The sequence below is a fragment of the Narcine bancroftii genome, chromosome 12 (genome assembly GCF_036971445.1).
Source record: "Narcine bancroftii isolate sNarBan1 chromosome 12, sNarBan1.hap1, whole genome shotgun sequence".
NCBI classification, from domain to species: Eukaryota; Metazoa; Chordata; class Chondrichthyes; order Torpediniformes; family Narcinidae; genus Narcine; species Narcine bancroftii.
In genome coordinates this window covers 9821634-9844346 of record NC_091480.1, presented here as the reverse complement: position 1 = coordinate 9844346, position 22713 = coordinate 9821634, and the positions used below count along the sequence as shown (strand labels likewise).

The 22713-nt window shown below is 38.9% G+C and overlaps 1 protein-coding gene across 11 annotated transcripts in view; it reads left to right on the top strand.

Annotated features, from left to right (window-relative positions):
* The window catches only part of caskin1 (CASK interacting protein 1), a 444274-nt gene that overhangs the window by 380670 nt on the left and 40891 nt on the right, over window positions 1-22713 (top strand). For 9 of the 11 annotated variants that reach the window (XM_069907320.1, XM_069907330.1, XM_069907325.1 and 6 more), the window contains 4 exons: window positions 1614-1720; window positions 8382-8466; window positions 11141-11238; window positions 21231-21341. In XM_069907320.1, the coding sequence (XP_069763421.1) occupies window positions 1614-1720; window positions 8382-8466; window positions 11141-11238; window positions 21231-21341 (401 nt within the window). The remainder of the gene's footprint in view (window positions 1-1613; window positions 1721-8381; window positions 8467-11140; window positions 11239-21230; window positions 21342-22713) is intronic. The other 2 variants (XM_069907326.1, XM_069907327.1) reach the window with 1 other exon arrangement.

The following is a 22713-nucleotide window of genomic DNA, read 5'->3' as shown; positions in this document are numbered from 1 at the left end:
GGAACAATCATTGTACAAAATGCCTGAAGAGTATTGCATTCTCTGATAAATAACACCAGCAGACAAGATCAGTTTCCTACCATTAATTTTGAAGCAATATCAGCATTGAATGCTGCACATTGGTAACGTCAAATGTAGCTTCTCTTACTGTAGATTCAGTGAACATCCTCCACGAATTTTAGAAAGGAATGCTAGTGGCATTCTGAAGGTATTTATTCAAGTTTTTGTCAAGGGTGAGTTGAAATACATGTTTCATGGCCTATTGTGCAAAAAGTCGATTTGCTTAGAAGACAGACATTGCTGACAGAAACTTATAGCAGCTTCCTCCAACAAAAGAAAAAAACATAGGAGATTGATCTTAGCTTGTAGGGTAAAAAGAATGACAATATATCAAGAATGAAAATACAGCAGGTGGAGGATAATTACACATAAATTATGTGCATGAAATCAACCCAACCACTACATGGATTGATGTGACATTGATAATGCTGGATACGGTGATGTTGCTTTTATAGTTGTCAGGTTATTCTGGATTTATTCAAGCTTGAAAAGGTTAAATCCAGATTGGCTCAATAAAATTGATATTGTTAAAATAGTTCACAGTCTTGTGTATAATAAGACCTGTTCAAAAGAACAAGCATAAAAAGAAATTAATTCAACCATGTAAGGCTCACTAAACATCCATGAGAAACAAAGTAGGTTTTAATTATTGCAGGGAACTGGCACTCTCGGGTTTGGAACTGGAGAGTACTGCTCAAAGACAAGAAACCCATTAAATCTAACTGATGAAAATGGTTGTGCAAAGTGTAGGATTGGTTCAGCATCTTAATTATGCTGACATGGTGTGAATGTAACAGCCCTTGTCCCTGCATGTTTCCACTGCTTATTAATTCTTTGCAGAAATCCATTCCATTTTCACTATTGAGCTTGGGTCTGAAAGTCTATCCTTCCATTCTGTGGGCATTTGGTAGCTTCACACCACAGCAGGTCCAACACACCCCATTCAGCTGTGTATTTCAGAATGTAAACAGGTCCAGTCTTGGAGAATTGTATTCTGAGCCCCACAACTGTGTCTTCAGAAAGGGAGCCAAATTCAGCTGTACAAATGTGGGCAGCTCGTTCTCCATTCAAAGCTCTCTGTGGCTATCCATTAATATTGACAACTTTGTTTCTCAGGTGCCTTGTCTGCCTCCCACTGCCCCACCCACATGGCACAAACATTGTTCATCTGATAGGTTCATCTATGTGTTGTTCCAACTTCCCATGCCAATTTAAAACATGATTCAACCCCAATGGGATGAGCCTTGGCTGCTAAATCAAACAGACCTTTTCACCATCTGCCCAATATTTTTAAATGTACTACATAAAATGTGGCCATATTTCCATGTGTCCTCATTGTGTGAATTGTACAGGTATCTATATTCCAGGTATAAGCCACATTCGGCCAATTTTACCATTTTTCAAGGGATTCATTGGGTCAACAGCACCACACTCAGCATTTGGTTCATACACCAATCAATGAGGTGGGAGTTGGGGGTGGAATTCCATTTCAACACGTTTCCTTTCTGCTGCTTTGGCACTCAACTTGACAACTGCACTAATTATTTTTGCAGGTGGCGACCGCAGCAATCCGGGAAGTACAGGAAGTGTAGCCAGCGCTCGGAGTTCTGGGAGTGGCCAAAGTGCAGGCACCACCACTGCGGCCTCTGAAGGGAATAAGGTATTGCGCAAAAAGCCTTAGCGGGCAAACCCTGGCACCGCAGGGAAGATTAGACTGTACAGAGCTGGCGTTAAAATGGCTTTTCTTATGCTCTTCTCTCAGAATGTGATGCATGGGTCAGCAAGTCAGACTCTATTCCACAGAAGTCCTTGGAAATGTATTGCAGTGCCTTGAAAAATGGGGAAGACGGATAAGCCTTCAAATAATGTGCACAGGAAGGATAATTGGTCACACTGTTTTGTTTGCTGGCAGTCACCATCATGAGCCTGATGGTGGTGAGGTCACCCAGTTTTTAACTTGGCAAACCCTTATGAGCAGCTTAGGGAGGATCAGGAGAGCTCAGAAAATAAAGTAGCAAGAGAAGCTTGAGGGATGGAATCCTAAGCAATTTAATCTGGCACTCTTATTCTTAAAGGACAATTGTTGGTAGATGGGTAGATGTCCTTTATTTTAAAAAGTTATCGATACACGTTTCCTTCCCACTTTTCAATTGTGCCCTCATTAGCCAATAACAAAAGGAATCATTTTTGGCCACAAATAATTTATTTTGCAAAAGAATCTTGAACATTACGATTTCAAGATGACCTTGAGATTTTCAAATGCTTGAGATTTTCACGTGTAAAAATTAAGGTGTTGCTTTTCTGAAGTGAGTGCATTTTTAATATGAATGCTCAAGTTGTTTAAAAGCCAAATAAATCAAACTATTTGCATTATCACAGTCAGTTAAGGACAACTGTGATTGACATTCCTTGGCAATTTATACATTTTCCACAGTTTAATTTGATGAAATCTACAAAATTCCCACTGTTATAGAAAGCGTTGGCTCATCACCATATCTTTATAATGTTTTAATCCCCACCTGCAGTGAAAACAGAAACGTGCAGAATGGTAGGAATTTGCATCAAGAAACTCAAATCTTAAATAAACAGGATCCCAGGTAGAATAAAGACGCAGGCGCTGAAAACTGGAAAAAAGACTCTGCTGAGGGATATAACTTAAGAATACTAGGTTTATTCCATTTAGTATTCCTGCTGAAGATGCTCAGAAGCAGGAATCTGAAAACATGCCCTGATCAAAGCAGAGATTCAGAAGGTTCAATATGGGAACAGCATCCACAAATCTGTCAAACATTATCAACCTGATCTTGTGGGCCACCTCAAAGCGAGTATTAAATGTTTAATTTTAAAAAAAAATTTAGACACACAGCATGGCAACAGACCCTTCCAGCCCATGAGCTCGTGACACCCAATTAACTTACAAAACCCAGACGTTTTGAACAATGGGAGGAAACCGGAGTAACTGAAGGAAGCTCGCACAGACACGGGGAAAATATTCAAAGCATTATAACTTACAAGATTTCAGCTGATTTTCTTTCAAATTATATGCTTAAAAATTGGATTGTGAGAAATAAACTAACCAGTTCATCGATGTGGTGTGGGGATGCACACCTGTTCCCCAGTCTAGTTTAATGTATGACTCCAATCCCCAATATCTGTGGTTGATTCTTGATAGCTATCTAAAATGGCTGTGTAATCAAGTGCCCATTCAGGTAGGGGGGGGGGGCAGCTCTCCACCACCTTCACAGGGGCTGATGCATAGGTCTTAAAAAGGGAAGAGTTTAGAAGGAGTGACATGAGGGAATGAAGTGAATGTAATGGGAAAGAAGCAACAAAAACAAAGTTAATTAACAAACACCAGAACTTAAATATTTCTTATTTGGGAAAAATCAGTGAGGTATCACTTTATAGCCAGTCCAGGTAGCATTTATAGAATTATAGATTTGCTAAAAGCATGTCTTGTGCCACATATTAAGCTTGTACTGTCTCTCTCCAAGAATATGCAGCCAGTTCCATTGCCCAGCTCTTTCCTAGTAGCCCTGGTCTTTTTTTCTCCCTTGAGGATCTATGCCCAGTTCTCGTTTGAAAGTATTACCATCATCATTTCAGATAGTGGAAGAAAATTAATAGTGGACCAATGAATGAGAACCATCAGTGGATGGATTGCAAAATTGGGATTGCTTTGCTGAGATCAGAAAAAGCTTGAAGTTAATTTGAAACATGTATTAAAAAAAAAATCAAGGGTGGAGAAAAGGTGACTGCACAGAATCTCCATGGAAGAAATGAGTTCCACAGGACACAGGTAGGAGGTGATTGATAAAAGAAAAAAAACAGTGGGGAAACATTTTTATGCAGGGAACAAGAATCCATTTCCTGAACAGCTGGTGAAATTAGATTGAAAATCACCTTCAGAGGGAATTGGGGTAGGTATTGAAGGGGAGGGGGAGATAGCAGCTTGGCTGTGGGTAAAGAGCAAGAAAAAGGGATTGTAAATGGTAAATGCCAACAGGATAAATGGTCAAAATGGCCTCCTCTTATGCAGAATCCATTCAGTATGCCTGAGCTTAATCCTGAGAAAGTGTCTTGGGATAGCAACTTTGCTGGAAGTGGCAACATTGAATACAAAATGCATTTATCTATTCCAAATGACTCGTTACTACGCAGGAGATTATTGTACCTGACCAAAGCAGAAAGATTTTGACCTAAGCCAGTGGTTCTCAACCGTTTCTTTTCCACTCATATACCACCTTAAGTAATCCACAGAACACCTATGGCATAAGTTAAAATTAATTTTTTTAAATTTAGACATGAAGCATTTCAGCCCATGAGCTTGTGCCACCCAATTAACCTGCAAATCTGGTACGTTTTGAATGGTGGGATGAAACCAAACCCCCCCAGAGGGGAGAACGCATAAACTCCTTACAAACAGTGTGGGATTTGAACTGTAACAGAGTTGCGCTAACTGCTATGATAAATGTGCTGCCCTTACTAACCATAGGTGCTCTGTGCTTAGTAAGGGAGTACTTAAGGTGGTATGTGGGTGGGGGAAAAAAAAGGTTGTGAACCACTGGACCTAGGCAATTACTTGTAGAACCATCCAAAATATGGATCTAAATACAAAGCGGCCAGCTTCTAAGGAGGCCACTGTAGAATCAGATTTGCAGCTCAAATTGAAGGTCAGGTCAGGCAATCATGTCTAATTTTCAATGCATGAAAGTTGTATGAGGAAGAAACATGTCATTCGCTTGTGGCAAAGTGAATATCAAGGGAATCAGAATTTCAAGCCTCAACTTCCAGTCAAAGACAGATGCATCAAGATAGAGGTTGGCACTGCCACACACTGCTATATGATGAGCCAGAATGTTGATTTATAGAATTTCAGTAGTACACTTCAGGAAATGAATAGTCCAACTGAAGACGTATTCTGCAAATACTAGGACTTGGAACTTAGTTTAACTAAGAAAAGGCAAGGTCATGTCTAATCACTCTGGAAAGTGAGTATGAAGAAATGTTTGATGTGAAACATTTTTGTGTCAACTCACAGTTGGTTCCTGATGTGTTAAAGGCTCAAGTTGAATAGAAATTAAATAAATCAGAGAAGTATGTAGTTTGGTGAGGACCGATCACAATGACTGGGCCATGTAGTAGTTCCAAGGGCAAGTGAGACTGTGACAACTACAATATTACAACAGGCCACGGGAAACAATCTTACCAATGTCACAAGTGAGTTGACTGGAGGGAAAGTATTCAAATTTTAATTTGTCTCATGTGGTGGAAACACAGAAAGATCCAGTCATACACTTTGAGGCAGTGTATGATTTAGAAATTGCACAGATGGGAACATTTAATTTCCACTGAAATTAAATATCATGCATTGTTTATTTAAAATGATGCATGTGTAAGGATGGTATTGGCAGTTTAAACAACAAAGGTACCAAAGCAATGATGTCAATTGTTTTGGATACTGACCAAGTTTGGATCCAGATCTGGAGTAGCTAATTAGTCAATGCCTGTGAAAACACTCTTGGAGCTGTGGAAGTAGCTGAAGAGACCCTGTCCACAAATGTTTGAAGATTCTTGTGAATTTTCCTGTCTTCATTTACAACAGTAACTTTTCAAAAGGCAGAAGAGAGACTATTTCCAGAGGAGGAACCTGTTGACCACAGTCTTCTTTCAGACAAATTTGGAAGCAAGGTGGCTTCTTCTGAAGTTCAATTGGAGAGGAGATTAGACCTGTGGGATCAACAAAGTTTGTGACCTGGCTGCAAGACTGATTCAATACTTTGTTAATTGTACAATATCTAGAGAGTTTCTGCCTTTATTGGTTTGACTTAAGTTTACAGAGGAGAAAATATTTTTGAAAGAGAGGACAGAATTGTACATTTCTAAGTAGTGTTACAAGCCCAAAGGATTCAAAACCCAGCACCAATAGAAATTCACCAAGGACTATGGCTAATTTAACAAAACTGGTTTTATTTTCTTAATACATAATAATGAGATCAATACTTATTACTATTAACCTAACTTAACCCCCTTCTAATTCTAAGTGCACGTGTATGTAATATATATGTGTTCAGGAAAGTTCTTTTTCACAGTCCAATCATTCACTTTTCGCTTCTCCACCTTCACTGATTTTAGGCAATCTTCAACACTGTGCATAGAATGAAACAGTGATTATATTCACCAGGCTCTGGTGCTTTAACTTAAGTTGTTACTGCTCAGGAAGGTCTTTGTTGGTTCAGAGAGATATTTGTTGTTTGTTGGACACCCAAACTGATCTTCAATCAGGAACTGATGTATCTTATCGAAGAAATGCCCCTCTTCTTCCAGGTGACCACAAAGAGTTCTTTTTCCCCTATTTTAGGAGAAACACAATAACCAGCCACAACCTCTGCAATTGACTACAGAGATTTAGAACAGGCTGAACTCAAAACTTTGCTTCAAATGGGGTCATCTGGCAGGTCTGCCAACTTGCAGCCTTCACCACAAACTGCTGCCGAATGCTTCTCTCAGTCTCTCTCCCTTCCCCAAACAATGGATGTTTTCTCTTTGTTTGCAAAACCACATGGCCCCTCTTAGGACAACAATCTTCAACCAGGATAGCAGCAACGATTTCTCAGTTCTTGAGCCTGGACACAGTTCATTAACACCTACTTGTGAAACTCTCACAAGCACCTCCCATTGACTCTGCAAAGACACAGTCTACCCTTGCATAGCTCTTGCATGGCAAATGAGATGCTTGTTTCTGAAAATGTGACCTGATAATGAAACCTCACAACCTTATCCTTTTAATATATATTTTATCATAATTTTATTAACTTATCCCATCACAATAGCCACCCACCATTATTGGAAGAAGAAGTCCTGTGATACGCCCATGTCATAACTAATTGAAGCAATCAAATAGGTGGAAGAGTAGATACACTCATCCTTATAATAAACCACGAATAATCTTTGATACCAACGAGTCCATATGTACACGTCAACATAATATGTAGAAAACAACACTCTGCCTTCTACACTCAAATCCAAATCATTAATACATCAAGAAAGCAAGTCCTACAAGTAATAGACCCTGGGGAAAGCAATTACATTACTTCCTTCAAAATAAGAAGCAACTATTCACAATTACACTTTGATTACTGATCTTGTCAATTTCATAATCATGTTCCCACTGTGGCCCATTTCCAATCTAAGTAAAACTTATAATCCCTCTTCAAAGATTATATTATCTGGACCAAGGAATATTTATTGCCTCATGTTGGGTGAAAATTATTTCTCATTCCATGTTTGTTAATTTCCTGTCCAAAGTGATACTTATCGGTTACTACGATAGCCTCTGCATATTAGGTATTCACTGCATTTCATAGAAATGGAGGCACCAGGGGTTTGGGGGGTGGAGGGGGTGGTTTTATCATGATTACTTCTGAAGGACTTGAGTAAACCATTTAGGTCTTTAACAATAGTTCTACAAATCCTGGAGCTCACGACAAAGTGGGAGCATCTTCACCAAGAGGACGGTGATGATTCAGCCTACTTTCTTAAGATCTGTTCGGGATTGGCAATAAATACCAATCTTCCCAGTAATGCTCACAACCTGAAAAACAAATATTTTTAAAATGTCAAACGCATCCTCCTCATGTTACTATGAGATTTGAGAGTCCAGTCTGCAATGCTAGACCACTTTTATGTTTTGTTTATTATATGTGAGCATCACAGGCAAGCCCACATTCCTCAATGCCCTTGAGAAGCTGGTGGTGAGTTGTCTTTTCGAACTGCTACCATAGCAACATGCTTCAGATGCCATGCTTTAGAGGTTCACATTGAATTCATTTAATGTTTGCAATGGCCCTGTCTGACAGGAGTGCATTTACATTTTTGTGAGCACCTAATGCAGGGGTGTTCCATTTTCTTGTATACGCCTTCAAAGGCTGGTGACTAACTGTCATCATCTGAGAGGCTGTCAGCATCTGTGGCTTTAAGAGACTCGGAAGCTGATCAGTACAATCTGTAATGAGGAGCCTTTTATATTGAGCTTCTGGTTCCCTGTGTGTGCTGTGTTTCCTGGAGCTGTCCCTTAAATAGTAACCAATCTACTGAAGCAAAGCTGTTGTCACACCAGTTGTGTCAGAACTGGATCACATACTGGTGCCCTGAGCTGTGTTAGACTCAGCTGCTTCTCAAAAGGGAGTCTGCTTTTCCTCCTCTACAAGGCTGCCTTAACCTGAAGGGTCTATTTTTAAGATGCCAACGAATGCAGTCGGAGGTTCACCTGGAAAGAACATCTTCCTTCCCGTAACCACTCTCTATTTTTAACGCTGCAGTTACTGCAAGTGGTTCTCAGCCAGAAGGGATCTGCTCCAGAAACTGCAGGAGGTGACGGAACTGCCAAATCTGAGCAGACTGCAGGTAGGCCTTGAGTATCGAGACATGCAACTCTTTGTTAAAAGGGTGGGAGAAAAAAGGGGAAATAAGCAAAAGATGCCAGTTTGTGCAGAATCTTCTAGGTCCTCAGTTCTTCTTGGTAAAAGACGGTGACCCTGCATGCACATTGCAGGGTAACAACAAGGACTCGATTCAGTAGCAAGTCCAAGTCCATCAATCCTTGTGATTTACAATGAAATATTATGGAGTAATTGAACATAAACTGCAGTACATATTTCAGGAAGATATGCCCCACCACAAAGGATATGCAAGTAAACCAGGTATTTTGCTGTGAGAATTACCAAGCACCAAAGAAACAATTTGGCCTGTTGTACAAGCACTAGCTATTCAATGCTGTTTCTAAGTTTCTAATTAATTACATCCACCTCCCCCCCCCCCCCCCCCCACCCCGTTTGTTGCCCAAATCCCAACAGACCTTTCCTTTTCATTTTTAGAAAGTTACTGTTGAATCTGCTTCCACAACCTTTTCAGGGTGTATATCCTGGATCTTAATAACGTGCTTTTATGATCAGGGCAATTTTCTCCGCAGTTGCTGTGTTTATTTATGGTTTTGAAGCAATATAATTTTAACATTGTGCAAATATAATGATTACAGTGTGAGTCATAACACAGCTTTGTTTAATTTCCTTTTCCTCCGTCCTGAAGATGCTGATTTGTACTGAATAGACTTTTATGGGTAAATAGTTTGTCTAGTAATGTTGTTTCACTTTGAAGGATATCAATTTGATTCATTTACTGCCCTTGCTTGCCATCAACAATAGGTACCCCTCATGGTTACTGGATGATAAATTCCTAACGACTCTCCTGCCCGACCAATCTCTGTCCCCAGGGACACCGAGTCCATTGTGCAAAGTTACCCTGCATCCATTGTGGATTCCAACTGCTCTGTGTGCTGGGGAGTGCACAGGATAAGCACGGGCAAAAACTTCCCTCCCAAGAGAAATCCAGTGGCTCCCTTCATGGAAAAGTCCATTTGGTCCTACTCAATCATGCTCCCATTGCCAATCTGAGCTCATCCCATTTGCCAGCGTTTAGCTCAAGCCCCTCTAAACCTTCCCTATCTACACACAAGTGTATTTTAAATGGTGTAATTGTACCTGCCTCTGTAGCTATTTTCTAGCAGCTAATTCCGTGTATGCACCACTCTTTGTGTAAACTGATGGGGCGAAAGGGTGTGAGGCTGGGGCAGTGGTGCCCGCTCTCATGGTCAAACAAAAGCCAAGGATCTTGGGTCTTGTGAAGAGTACCCAATTAGGGAGGAGGGAAAAGGCAACTGTTAGTTTCAGAAGCGCGTGCTTATTCCATCCCAACTTGCACATCCATCGTCATTGGAGACATGGCAAGAGGTGCTGGAAGTTTCTCCTTTAACTTCTCATCAAGCATTCAGTCCTCCAACTTAATTCAACTGTATTAGAGAAATTTGCCGGGAAATTTACCAATTTAAAGTATTAAGTAATTTTTCCAAAAATAAATTAGTTTAAATATCCACAATCAAGGGCATCTATTGCAAAATTATGATTACATAAATAGCTTGTATGGACATTTTAAGACTAGATAACCCATGCTGAGTTCCTTGCTATTGTATAACACTTCAAACTCAGCTAAGCTGCCCATCTGCATGTGAATCTACCATGAATGTGTCCAGAAAGCACAACAATGGGCTGAGGAGTGAGCTGATGGTTTAACTGTATCCCTCCTAGGGGCCTAGAAGCAGCATTAAATAGCCATAAATTCAGATTTCAGTTTTATTGTCAGAGTATATACAAGGCATCACGTACAACCCCAAGATTCTTTATGAGGCAGGCGAGGCTGAATTGCCACTTATTGGTGATTGGGAAAAAAAACTGTACACAACGTACACATGTAAACAAATAAAGAAATGAAAACAAACTATATAATAGAGAGAAAAAATCAATTAAGTGCACAAGTAAGAGTCCTTAGACGAGTCCCTGATAGAGTTTGTTATTGAGGAATCGGATGATGGAGGGGGGAGCAGCTGTTCCTGAACCAGGTGGTGCGAGTCTTCTGGCACCGATACCTCTTTCCTGATGGTAGCAACGAGAACAGAGCGTGTGCTGGGTGGTGTGGATCCTTTATGATTGCTGCTGCTCTCCAACGGAAGTGTTCCCCATAGATGTTCTTGATGATGGGTAGGGTTTGCCTGTGATGTCCTGGGCTGTTGCAGGGCTTTACACTCAGGGGTATTGGTGTCCCCATTCTAGATCGTGATGCAGCCAATCAGCACACTTTCCACCATATTTGCCAGGGTTTCTGATGTCATACCAAATCTCTGTAAACTCCTGAGGAAATAGAGGCATTGATATGCTTTCTTCATGATGCCATTAGTGTTTGGTCCAGGAATTTGGAGTCTGGTTGAAGGAGATTATTCGATCCAACAATATCAGAATCTCAATCTTGCTATGAGCTTCTGTTAAGCTTCTTCACTTGCTTAGATTTGGGGCAGTGAGCCCAGCTGGGGTCTTTTATTCCAAAAAAAATACGAGAAGTGGAAGGAGGGCAGTGTTGAGTGCACAGTTGGACCGATGGTCTGTTTTTATGTTATTTCTACATTAATTGATCAAGTGTGAAAGACAGATAAAAATCCCTCCGACGTTGTATTGGATGTGATTTATCGCAGGAGTTGTTCGGCCCCAGAGCGCAGCCAGCTGCCCTGTAGCAGAGCAACCGTATGGCGAGTCCCAGCTGAAGAAGGCAGACGCATTATTAGAAGCAAAGGTAAGTGAGCCTGCAAACACCACCATAGACAGCAGCTGGGGAAAGATGCACACTTTCAAATCAGTCAGGTTTTGTCTCCTTTCCCCCATTCCTCCTCTTCTGTCGATCTATCTGCACAGTAATTTCTCTGGCTGGGATCAGGGCTGAGTAATCATTTATTCTTGTAAGAGGTTTTATCTGTTCACATTCCTGTTGACAAATTGACAGATGTGACCAATCCAATGTACATTGCATTTCACTCCATTGTGAGACTGATAGATGTATTTAAAGCTGGTAACTGCCTACTTATAAAATGTGCATCCAACTTCTCCCCTTGATGAAATTGTGTCATGAATGGACCAATCACCCTTGTAATTGTAAAGCACAGAGGCAAATCATGGTGGATGTTTGGAAGATGGATACAGTTACAATATGAAATAGAAGACAAGAAGCTGTGATTATACTTGCATTTCAATTCCTATACTGCGTCTTTCTAGTCTGTGACATTTCTTTACTGAGTTAAATACTTGACTGTGAATCTGAACAGATTTTGCAGAGGTGGACTGCATTAGCAACAAAACTTCATAATCCAGCAAAGGAGCCAACAGTTAACAGATTTCTCAAATGTGCTGTTATATCGTCAACCAGGGATCATGCTCTTTGCCACATCAGAAGTAGAATTGAACAGCAATCTGCAAGAAACAGATGGGGGGGGGGGGAGGTGGGGAGAGAGAGCAAGAGCGCACTGAATATATACATGTGCACACCCAGGCAATCACCTGCATGCACGCTCTTGCATGTTACCATAGGCATGCACTACATGCCTAGATGCATGCAGGCAAACACACGTCCATAATTATGTACACGCTCACTCATACTTATGCCCACATGTAAATTCACCCATCCAGCTACAGAAATACACACACAAGTATAGTCACAAGTAGAGAAACATAGTGATTAACTTTCCAAAATAGTATTCAAAGACTAGTACTCCTTATCTGGAAGCTTAAATTTGAATTGATAGTTGTGGATTTTAGTATTTAAATAAAACCAGCAAATTAAATGTATTGTTGGTAAAAGAACAACTGTTAAGTAATATAAATACAGCTGCTTCATGAATATACCTTGATGAAGGGGAGAAAAAAATCCAGTCTGCCAATTATGTGATTACCAACACTCAACAATGTGGTTAACACTTTGCATTCCCTGCAATGGACTTGGGGACAGTAAGGAATAGGAATTACAGAATATACTTCTTGTTAGTAGGGCCCTTAGGTTTGAGTGCGACTTGCTTCCATTCCAGTTTTATGTTCTGATGTGGTCATTGAGGCCAATTTGAAAACCACAGACCCTTCCATAAGTGGGCGGGAGCTCATGACATGTGGGCTCAAAGTTCTCAGTGCCAACCCAAATGCTCTTACTCCACTCTGAGCAGTCATGGTTCAAAGGTTACTGGACTGAGGTGCAGCCTGATAGATGCATGTACCATTATGGATGGCATAGATTGTGTCCTTTCCTGTTTTCTTTTGAGCCAATTCCATTTCAATCTTTCAGTAACTGATGTAATGATGTCAGGACAATTACATGATCGAGTTCAAATCTAACAATACAGATTTACAGAGTATTGTACCGTGGCTTGAAAATAAATTCTACCTTTTTTTTCCAGATTTCCTTGCCTTTAGGATTGCTTTTTCTCAAGTTAGTTGCAATCCGTTTGTATCCAATTTTAGGCTAAGATAAATTTGTTTTTGAATAAATGATCACTGGACTACATTGTGTTCACACTTATTTTAGTATTCAGAGATTCTCTTCTTTGGTACTTTTGGATATTGGCATAATATTTTGATTGCATAGATAATGATTGATACTTTGGAGCCTCGTGAAATATATCTTGAAAAATCTTCAGTGGTGATTTCATGAATAAAGGCGCACAGATGTTTAGATGATACTCCTTATCGACATTCGGCTGGGCATGAGTACTTTTTTTTTTGCTGAAATCTGCTCTTGTCATTTCTGCTTATAGATATTATGAAGTGGGCAGGTTACTTCTTATTGTCATTATCTAGTCTTGTCTGCATTAAGTATTGCCTAGAAATCCTAATGTGCCATCACTAAAACTCCATTTTTTTTTAATGTATCTGAGTCTTCCTCCATCATCCACGTGGAACTGGTTGTAGCTTGTTGTAGGTTAGTTTAGCAGTTGACTTGATCTGACTCAAGGCACTCTAGCGTGTGATACCTACATGCACATCCTTGAGTATTTCCGCGTACGTACCCAATTGTATGATTTTGAAGCATTCTTGAGGAGCACCGTACTCCAGTCCATTTTCAATTCTCAAACCCAACCCTTCCCCATCTATGTTGGTTTACTTACGTAATCAGCTACAACCATTCGTAGTTCAACTTATTTACTGGTATTAACCACTAAACATTTTTTAAAATTAAATTTTATTTACAACACGGTTACGGCCATTGAAACCCGTGCCACCCAATTACATCCAATTAGCCTCCAACCCCACACATTTTGAAGGGTGAGAAACCAGAGAAAACCCACAGGTCACGAGGAGAACATGTAAACTCCTTACAGACAGTGATGTATTCCAACCCAAGTCATTGGCGCTGTAATAGTGTTTGGTTAATTGCTATACTAAGTATTTTATTTACTCTTCAAGTCTTCTGTACTGCATTTGGATATGTTTTCAAGTTCACCATCCTTTTTATTAGTGATGCTTGGCAGAATTTGTTGAAGTATAAATATTTTTGCTCGGGTTGAGCAGTCTCTGCCACAGTGATTCTTTGTGACAAAGTTCTGACCATTCACATGTTTTGAAGCCATTCTACATTCCAACATTGTTGCTAATGGCATAATGGCACGTCAGCCCAAGTCATAATTGTTCACTGGCTCCAATACTGACCAGGCGTCTCTGCAGCTTTGCAAGAGGAAAATGCTGCCCTTGTTAAGAAATCACATTATTCAAATTTCTTAAACTATGTTGGTTTCAACTTGCATGCTAACGACATGTACCTTTTTCCTTGAAAATTTAAAGTTCTTGATGTTTTAATCTTCATGCTTACATTGTAATATAAATTCACACTAGACTTTGGAATATAAATGTCATATAAAATATTGTTTGGTTGTTGATTTAAGCCTACAGCCATTTCAAGATTGCTCTTGTGACTAACTGCTCCATGTGTTGTTCTGACCCAGTTTAGTGTGGAAAGGTCCAAGTGCGCTTCAGCACAGAAAGCAGTAATAAGACATTCTTTTAGCTTTCCTCTTAATTAATGAAATACCAATTGTTAGTTGAAATACCAACTCTGCTACTCTAGTGGTTCCAATCCTATTTTCATACAAAGGACACTTTATATATTCTTTGATTTGCCATGGACCAGTGATAACAAACACATGGACCACCAGTGGAGGAGTGGGGAAAGGGCATCTGGCGAGCTCAAGCCCCTTCCAAGACTTGACAGGATTTTGTTTTCATTTGGTGGGAAATTGCTTGGAGAAATGTTATATTTTTTTAATCAGAAAATTTACATTTTTGTTTTACATGTTACTCATTCGCATCATTGATATTTGTATTTGCCACATCACCACTGACTACCTATAACAAACCTAAGGGCCCACATTGGTCTGCTGAACATAGGTTGAGAAATACCTTTCTACAGGATTAGAGAGAGGGAGAGAGAGAGAGAGAGAGAGAGAGAGAGAGAGAGAGAGAGAGAGAGAGAGTTTCTTTCAGTCTTCATATTCTGCTTTTGAACTGTAGACCACCACTTGTGACTGTATTTATTGTGTTTCTACCTCACCTCATTATAAGTATTCTGTCCGTTTATGATGTAACAGTAAGGCTTCAACTCCTATTCCTTCCCTATAGATCTTACAATTTTTCAAGCAAGACCAAATGTGAGATGTTGCAGTTTAATTTGTTCAACGATTGTACCACAAAAATATTTGTTACACTAGGAAGAACATTGGAATCGGAGGCACAAGAGACTGTAAATGCTGGAATCTGGAACAAAAACAAGCTGCTGAAGGAACTCAGCAGATCAGGCAACATCTATGGAGGGAAATGTGGTTTGGGTTAAAATGTTTTGAGTTGACACTCTTCATTATTGAAATTATAGTGTTAGACAAAGCTTCAAGGATAATATTTGTCTATAATAGTCTCAACTGCTGATTCCTGGAGTCAAACTTATTACTTTACAATTTCTGAAAGTTTGAAGTATGGTAATTGTCTGGCTTTGAAAATAATTCACCAAACAAAACACCTCTACCTCTTTAGGAAGTTGGAAATATTGGAAAGGAGAGTGGCCTCAAGAGGTCTGGAGCCTTGGGAAAGGCACAGCAAATCAGAATGATCCATCCACATGCAACAGGCATTTGAACCATTGGGAATAGGGCAAGGGCCCAATATCTAATATCACAGTGGTCAGTTTGGATCTCAGTTAACTGGAAAAAGTTTAATTTTACTGCTTCGTTTAAGTCATAGGTTGACATCTGAACCACAATCAACAGAACATAAGAAATAGGAACAGGAGTCGGCCATCTGGCCTGTCGTGCTGGTCCACGATTCAATGAAATCATGGCTGATCTGATGATGGCTCATCTCCACCTACCTACCTTTACCCCATACTCCTTAATTACTATGTAAAAATCTATTCAACCTTGTCTTAAAAATAAAGTATTTACTGAGGTCACCTCCACTGCTTCAATGGGCAGCGAATTCCTTAAATTCACCACCCTCTGGGAAAAGCAGTTCCTCCTCAGCTCTGTCCTAAATCTACTACCCTGAATCTTGAGGCTATGTCCCCTAGTTCTGGTCTCCCCACCAATGGAAACAACTTACCTACCTGTACCTTATCTATGCCTTTCATAATTTTATAAATTTCCATAAGATCCCCTCTCATTCTTCTAAATTTCAGGAAGTACAGTCCCAGACAACTCAATCTCTTGTAATTATATTTAGAAAGCAATTGACGTAAGCAATGTCCATGAAATTTAGTACAGAATTTCCATTTAAATTAATAGGATGAGTGAAATGCAAAATTTGTTGTGGTACACACTCCCTTTCTTCAGTTTTATTAGGGACTGAGTTGTCATTGCAGCCACTTGTGGATGCAGATGTTGCTATAACAACGATTGAACCTTGATTTCCAAAATTACAATTAATTTGCTTTATGATTTCTGCTTTAAAGAAACATGACTTAACTCTGCTGCTAATAGCATTGAAGAGAGATCTAGTGAAGTACTGAGCTGAGCAGACTTTTCTAGAACATTTTCAAATGTTATGTACATACATTTGACAGGTTAAGGATAGAAATCCATCAGAGCATTATTAGAGATTGAAAATCTCTGGGTAAATTAATTGTGATTAATAGCTTAACGGGCTGAGTGAGACTTTTCAATCACTGGATCAGTTTGACAAACTGATCATTTTAAAATTATTGTGCTTCACTCCTATAATGATCAATAGAAAATAAAGATTAAAAAATACGTGCCAAAGTTATGCCATATTAAATCCATAGGTTAATTTTATTCCAAATAATCTGGAGCACGAAAGTATAAAAGTCTTGCTATACATATCTGGAGTTCCAGTAAGATCAAGGGTATTGTGCGTAGTTTTGGTTTAAAGAATAGCATCCTCCATAGATTAATAAAATTGCTTCCTGGTTAATGAGATTGATAAATGAGGTGAGATTAAGGCACTTGGCCAATATTTGCTGAAGTTGAAAATAATGAGAGATGATCTCATTGAAACAATATTTGGAGATAGATTAATGGAGTGTTTGCTGGAAAGCTGTATCGTTTGGCTGGGGATTCTAAAACTTGGGGCATAGGTTCATGTTAAAGGGCTGTTATTTAGGACAGGGATAAAACTAGCTTTACTTCAAAGGTTGTGAACTTTTTGAAAGTCTAAGCTTAAAAGATTAATGGTGCATGAACTTTGAATATATTGGAAGCTGAGATCAATAGATCTTTGATGTCAATAAAATCAAAAATTTGGATCTCGGGAAGAAAGGAGTTGCACACCGTATCCTACAATTTTATAAAATAAATTGAGTCTTTTGTGGATTAATTAGAAATATTGGTCAGGGTACTGTAGGAGTGCTCCTTGGTCTTGTTTGAAGTATGTCTTGGGATTTTTTTTGTGCCTGAGAGGGCAGGTGGGGTTCAGTTTAACTTCCTGTATCAGACCGCAGAACTCCTTCAGTGTGGCACTATAAGTATTGGTTTATATTTCTTGATCAAGTCCTTGAATTGGGCTCTGAACCAAAATACTAGCTGACATTAACAAGAGCAGAATGTTGTTCTCAGTTAATAATGCTAATTACACAAAATACCAGCAGCAACACTTTGTTTCCAAAATGTAGTTGCTTTGATTTCAAGGGGACTGAATTTTGTTAGAGTACAAAGTGCAGTTACCTTGACATTCTGAGATTAATGAATACTACCTACCTAAGACAAGTTTCTTGAAATGTATTCAGGTGGACAATTAAAAAAAAAAATCAACCTTTGCAAAATATCCGTATTTGAATCTTAAGTCTATGCCATACTAAACATTTGCTTTGACCAGACCAAAAATATTAGGATTAGCTATTATAATGGACAGATATGATACATTATCTTGTGGAGAATAGTTTTTCACTCTCAATAAATGATGTACTGTAAAGATACAGTTGCCCAAATTGAATCATTATTGATGATGCATTTTACAATTAGTCAGCTTAGGCAGGTTGACAAGAACACCGCTCAAAAATATTTTCACCCTGATGGGCGTTGAGTTATCTCCATCATACAGACATGTACCTATGATCAGGTTGTAATTATTAATTACTGAAGTGTTTTTGTTTTGGGTCTATGGTTTGACATTCCAGTGTTAATGGCAAGTCTTATACTACTTCTAGCCTTGCAGATGCAATAAGTACTAATTTTTATTCATGTCAAAGACGTGTATTCTTTAAGTGAATGGAGATTAGAGAGGGGAATTAGTGGGGAGTTTGTCAGGATTGTTTGAATTATGGAACAAAATATGTCTTACATTTCATGTACTCAAGCAACAATATGTGCATATACTGCCATTCTAAAAATTATTTCAATGGAAGCCAACGCAGTTTCCATTTAAAATATTCTTAAAAATTTAAGTACATTAATTACTTAAGGTGCCTTTTTATAATTTTATAATTAAAACATATTGAAAATGTTTGAACTATTAAACAAAATATAATATTTTTCCAAATTTACCAAACACACATGAGATATTCTTTCCCTGCCTCCATGTGTTCAAGGTCCTCTATGAGCTGTGGCTACTGCACTATCTGAGCAGAAAGCACACGAGCTACCTTCTATTGAAATGGGAGTGCAGTCAAGACATGGGGTTCATCAGGCAGTAATTTTGAAAATTGCAAGATACTCTTAGTCAAATACAAATAGTTCCCCAGTAAGCCAGATTGCTAGATTCTAAAGTGGGCATTGTTTTTACTATGCCCACTGGTAAATAATAAAAGTTTGTACATCAACTTTTTGTATTGTGATTGGCTATGAATCCAAGCCACAAATTGATTTGCCTCCAGTTTATACTACCATCTTCTAAATCCCTCTTCCCTGTCTGTCGAAGGGCTGTACTGTGTTCTGTTCTGAACCTAATCAACACAACTAACACCAAGCATGCCAAACTTATAAATTCATTAACACCAATCTAGAGCCTGTTAATTTCCTACCTCTGTTGTCTCTCCCTCCTCTTTTTCTAAGCCAAACCAATTAACAGACTTCTTTCCAAATTTGCTTCATTCCTTTTTTGTCTCCTGAAAGTGCCTCTAAGTCCCTTAACTTGCTCTGTTTTCCAAATTACAGTCTTGTATTCTATTTATCTGCAATAGTTTTGAAGATGATTGATGATCTTTACATTAAATTTTAAAAATTACATCAAGACTACAGACTTCTGGAAGATTCCATATCTTAATCCAAATCTTTCTTCGTCAATTGTCATTTAAGAGGAGGCTAGATGAATACATGGATGTGAGGGGGTTGGAGGGTTATGGGCAAGGGAGTGGGTAGGTGGAACTAGTGGAGTTTCCTGTAAATCGGTGTGGACTAGAAGGGCCGATATGGCCTGTTTCCGTACTGTAAATTGTTATATGGTTATGGTTAAGTATACAAAGTACATATTGAAATAGTATTAGCTTTGGCATTTTGCTTGAATGTAGCAGGAGAAATATCCAATAGATCCACAGAAATCTAAGTTACATCACTTTGTGGGTTATTTTTGTGGGTTTCATACCTGCTTTGTTTTATTACCTTGAGAACTTGGATATCATTCAGTCAACGTGAACTTCTGCAGTCAGCTTAGTTTGCTGCTCAAACAATGAAGCTTTGTCTGCAATTGCAACTAGCATTAATAAATGAAGATTTGAAGAATTTATATAAGCCTTCCAGCAAAAATCTTTGGGGGGAAAAAATTCCACGCATATTTGTAAAAGGGTGTTCTCTTGCCCTTGGTGGTAGAGTTTACAGGTTTGGGAGGTGGTGACACGGTAGTGCCCACTAGCAGAGAAATGAGCAGGCTTCAAACTATTGATGTCAAGCAGTATTGGGAGGATTATTTGCAGATTCATTTGGGGATGGAGGGGAGTCTGGGTTAAGGTGCAGGCTTTGGGTGCTGCAGCACCTACAGTTGTGGGGGGGGGGGTTAGTGAATGGCAACTGAGAAGTAGAGCTAAGTGGCACTCTAGGAGTGATTAAGAGGAACTTGCTCACTGGAATTTGGGGATAATACGTGCTTGATTTTAGAAAGAGAGGGGATCATATCCTAACATATAAAATTATGAAAGGAATGGGTAAGATTGAAGCAACTAGGTGAGATTAGAACTAGGGGATATTCCCTAAAGATTCAGGGGAGTAGATTTAGGTCAGAGATCAGGAGAAACTGCTTTCCCAATGAAGTGAACCTGTGGCATTCTCTGTCCAAGAAAGTGGTAGAGGTTGCCTCATCAAATATATTTAAAATACAGATAAATCGATTTTTGCATTGTAGGGGAACTGAGGGTCATAGAGAAAAGGCAGGTAAGTGGAGCTGAGTCCACGGCCACGATCAGCCATGACCTTACTGAATGGCAGAGCAGGTTCGAAGTGCCAGATGGCTGATTCCTATTTCTTATGAGGCAGGCAGCAAAAGTGCAGAGTAAATATGAGAATACAGGATGTAAGAGAGAGAAAGGCAGTCATGGAATAATGAAAGAATTACAAGGGTAAGGGGTGAGCTGAAGGAAGGACATGAGGGATTAGACCAAAAGTGGGATGTTGATTTAGAGAGAGAGGAGAGAGATGAAGATGGGGAGGGATAATTGAAAAAAAGAGGAATCAAATTGATGGGTGTACAAGATAAAAACGTCTGGGCAATATCATGGTAGTTTGTGTCTGTATGTGTGTCAAAGGGGAGAAAGCACATTTAGAATGTATGTATGTGCCAAAATACAAATATAACATTGGTCTCCAATCATTTTGAACCATCTAGCCTGTGTCTGTCAGGCCTGTGTGGCAACTGATGTGCAATATTTAAAGAATTCCCACACAAGCATTTTGAACTTCTCAGTATTATAGTAAAAGCAAAACATCCTTGACTCTGAGGGGTTTACCTAATAAGAATTTACTATGATGGAATGGGAGGTTTTTTTTTCCCCTTTTGGTGTCAATGACACCAAGTGGGAAAGGATTCTTGCTCGTTATCTAACCTTGTTTGAAACAATTGCCAAGTTATAATCAATGGTGACGATTGTCACGTGTGACTGCCATCATGTCAACCCATCCCTCCATTTTGTTGGCTTTGTGGTGTTGTGCGTCTGACCATTTACTTTCTGCAACATCACATGCTGCTTTAAAATAATTCATCATTACTTTTCAAGACTTAACTACCTCCAGATTTCTGGAGGATGTGACATCTTAAGGTTAGATTTTTACCACTGAATTCTAACCTGTTCCCATTCCATTTTTTTTGTCATCCTCTATCCAGAGCCCAGAGACAGTTTTTAACTGGCTCAGTGAATTCCAACTCCAGCAGCATGCTGCTAACTTCATCAATGCTGGCTATGACATTCCAACCATCAGCCGCATGACCCCTGAGGTAAGTCTGCCAACACCAGGAGGAACTAGTGTTAAAAGAGACCGAGTGAGATACCTCTGTGTGACATTGGCCTTCGAATGCAATATGTGTGTTTAAATAATACTACCTGAGCAATGTGGAATCCATTAAAATGGCAAATATTTCATACAAACTCCTTAATGTTTATATATTAATACGCACACCAAGGTTTGTGCATAAGACACAAAGAGAAAAATTCCCAGCTGCAATCACATTCCATTGCATATCACCCAAAAAGTGAAAGTGCATGAGGAAAAAGCTGTTTTTGATTATTTAGTCAGAATGGTTTCCAGGAAAACTATAGACTCTTTACACCATAAGATGCAAAGGAAGCACTCAAGGTTCCCTGTAATAATTAAGTACGTTGTTCGCCAAAGACTGGTTTTGATTCTTACTAAGACTGCAGATTTTTTGTCATAAATTATATCATTCACTGTTGTAGAATCTAACTCTTAACCTATTTTCTCTCAAGCCTTTCCTGACATGGTGATTCATGCAAAGTACTCAATGACTCCCTACCACTATCAAAGTAAGAAAATTCCACAAGCCACCCTTAGTAACACATATTCTTCCAATTCCATTACATTTTAATCTTTCTCAAGTGGTCCTGAAAATCAAAAAATTAAGTTCTCTCATGAAATGATTTTGTATTCAAGTTCTTATTACTTATAGGTTGCAATTATATTTACATATCCATTTAAGGAAGAAAACTAATCTTGAAAGGGTTAAAGCAGAGAATGGCAAGTATTTGGTATGGAGATGTCATTTAAAAAAAATATTTTATTTAGATTTAAGAAAAAAAATAGAATACAAGACTCAATATTATAACAATAATACATTGAATATAAAATCATAGAAAAACCATTCATAAGGTCGGGGGAAAAAAGGAGAGTCCCTGTTCTCCCAGGTCCCCTCCTCAGAATCAAAAAGGGGACAGACAGCAGCGAATAAAGGGAGATAAAAAGAAAGAAAATAGAAAAGAAAAAGCAACAGTAGCAAGGTTCAACATCTCAGAGTCAAATCATTTTAAAAGTATAAAATTTCTAATTGACAAATATCAAAATGAATTATACAATCTGGCCATTTAAGTCACTTAAATGAGGTTGCCAAATTTTGATGAACATACTATATCTATTCGTTTCTAAGTAAATCTTCTCAAGGGGAATACAACTTTGCACTTCCATGTTCCAAAGATCAATGTGAAGTACGGATTTGGATTTCCATGTTACCGCTACACATTCCCTGGCTATTGACAACGCAATTTTAATAAGTTTAGATTTTACTTCTGGAGAAGATAACTTCCACAGAAGAAACAATTCTGGGTCAAGAGGGAAGTTCACCCCCACAATTTTTG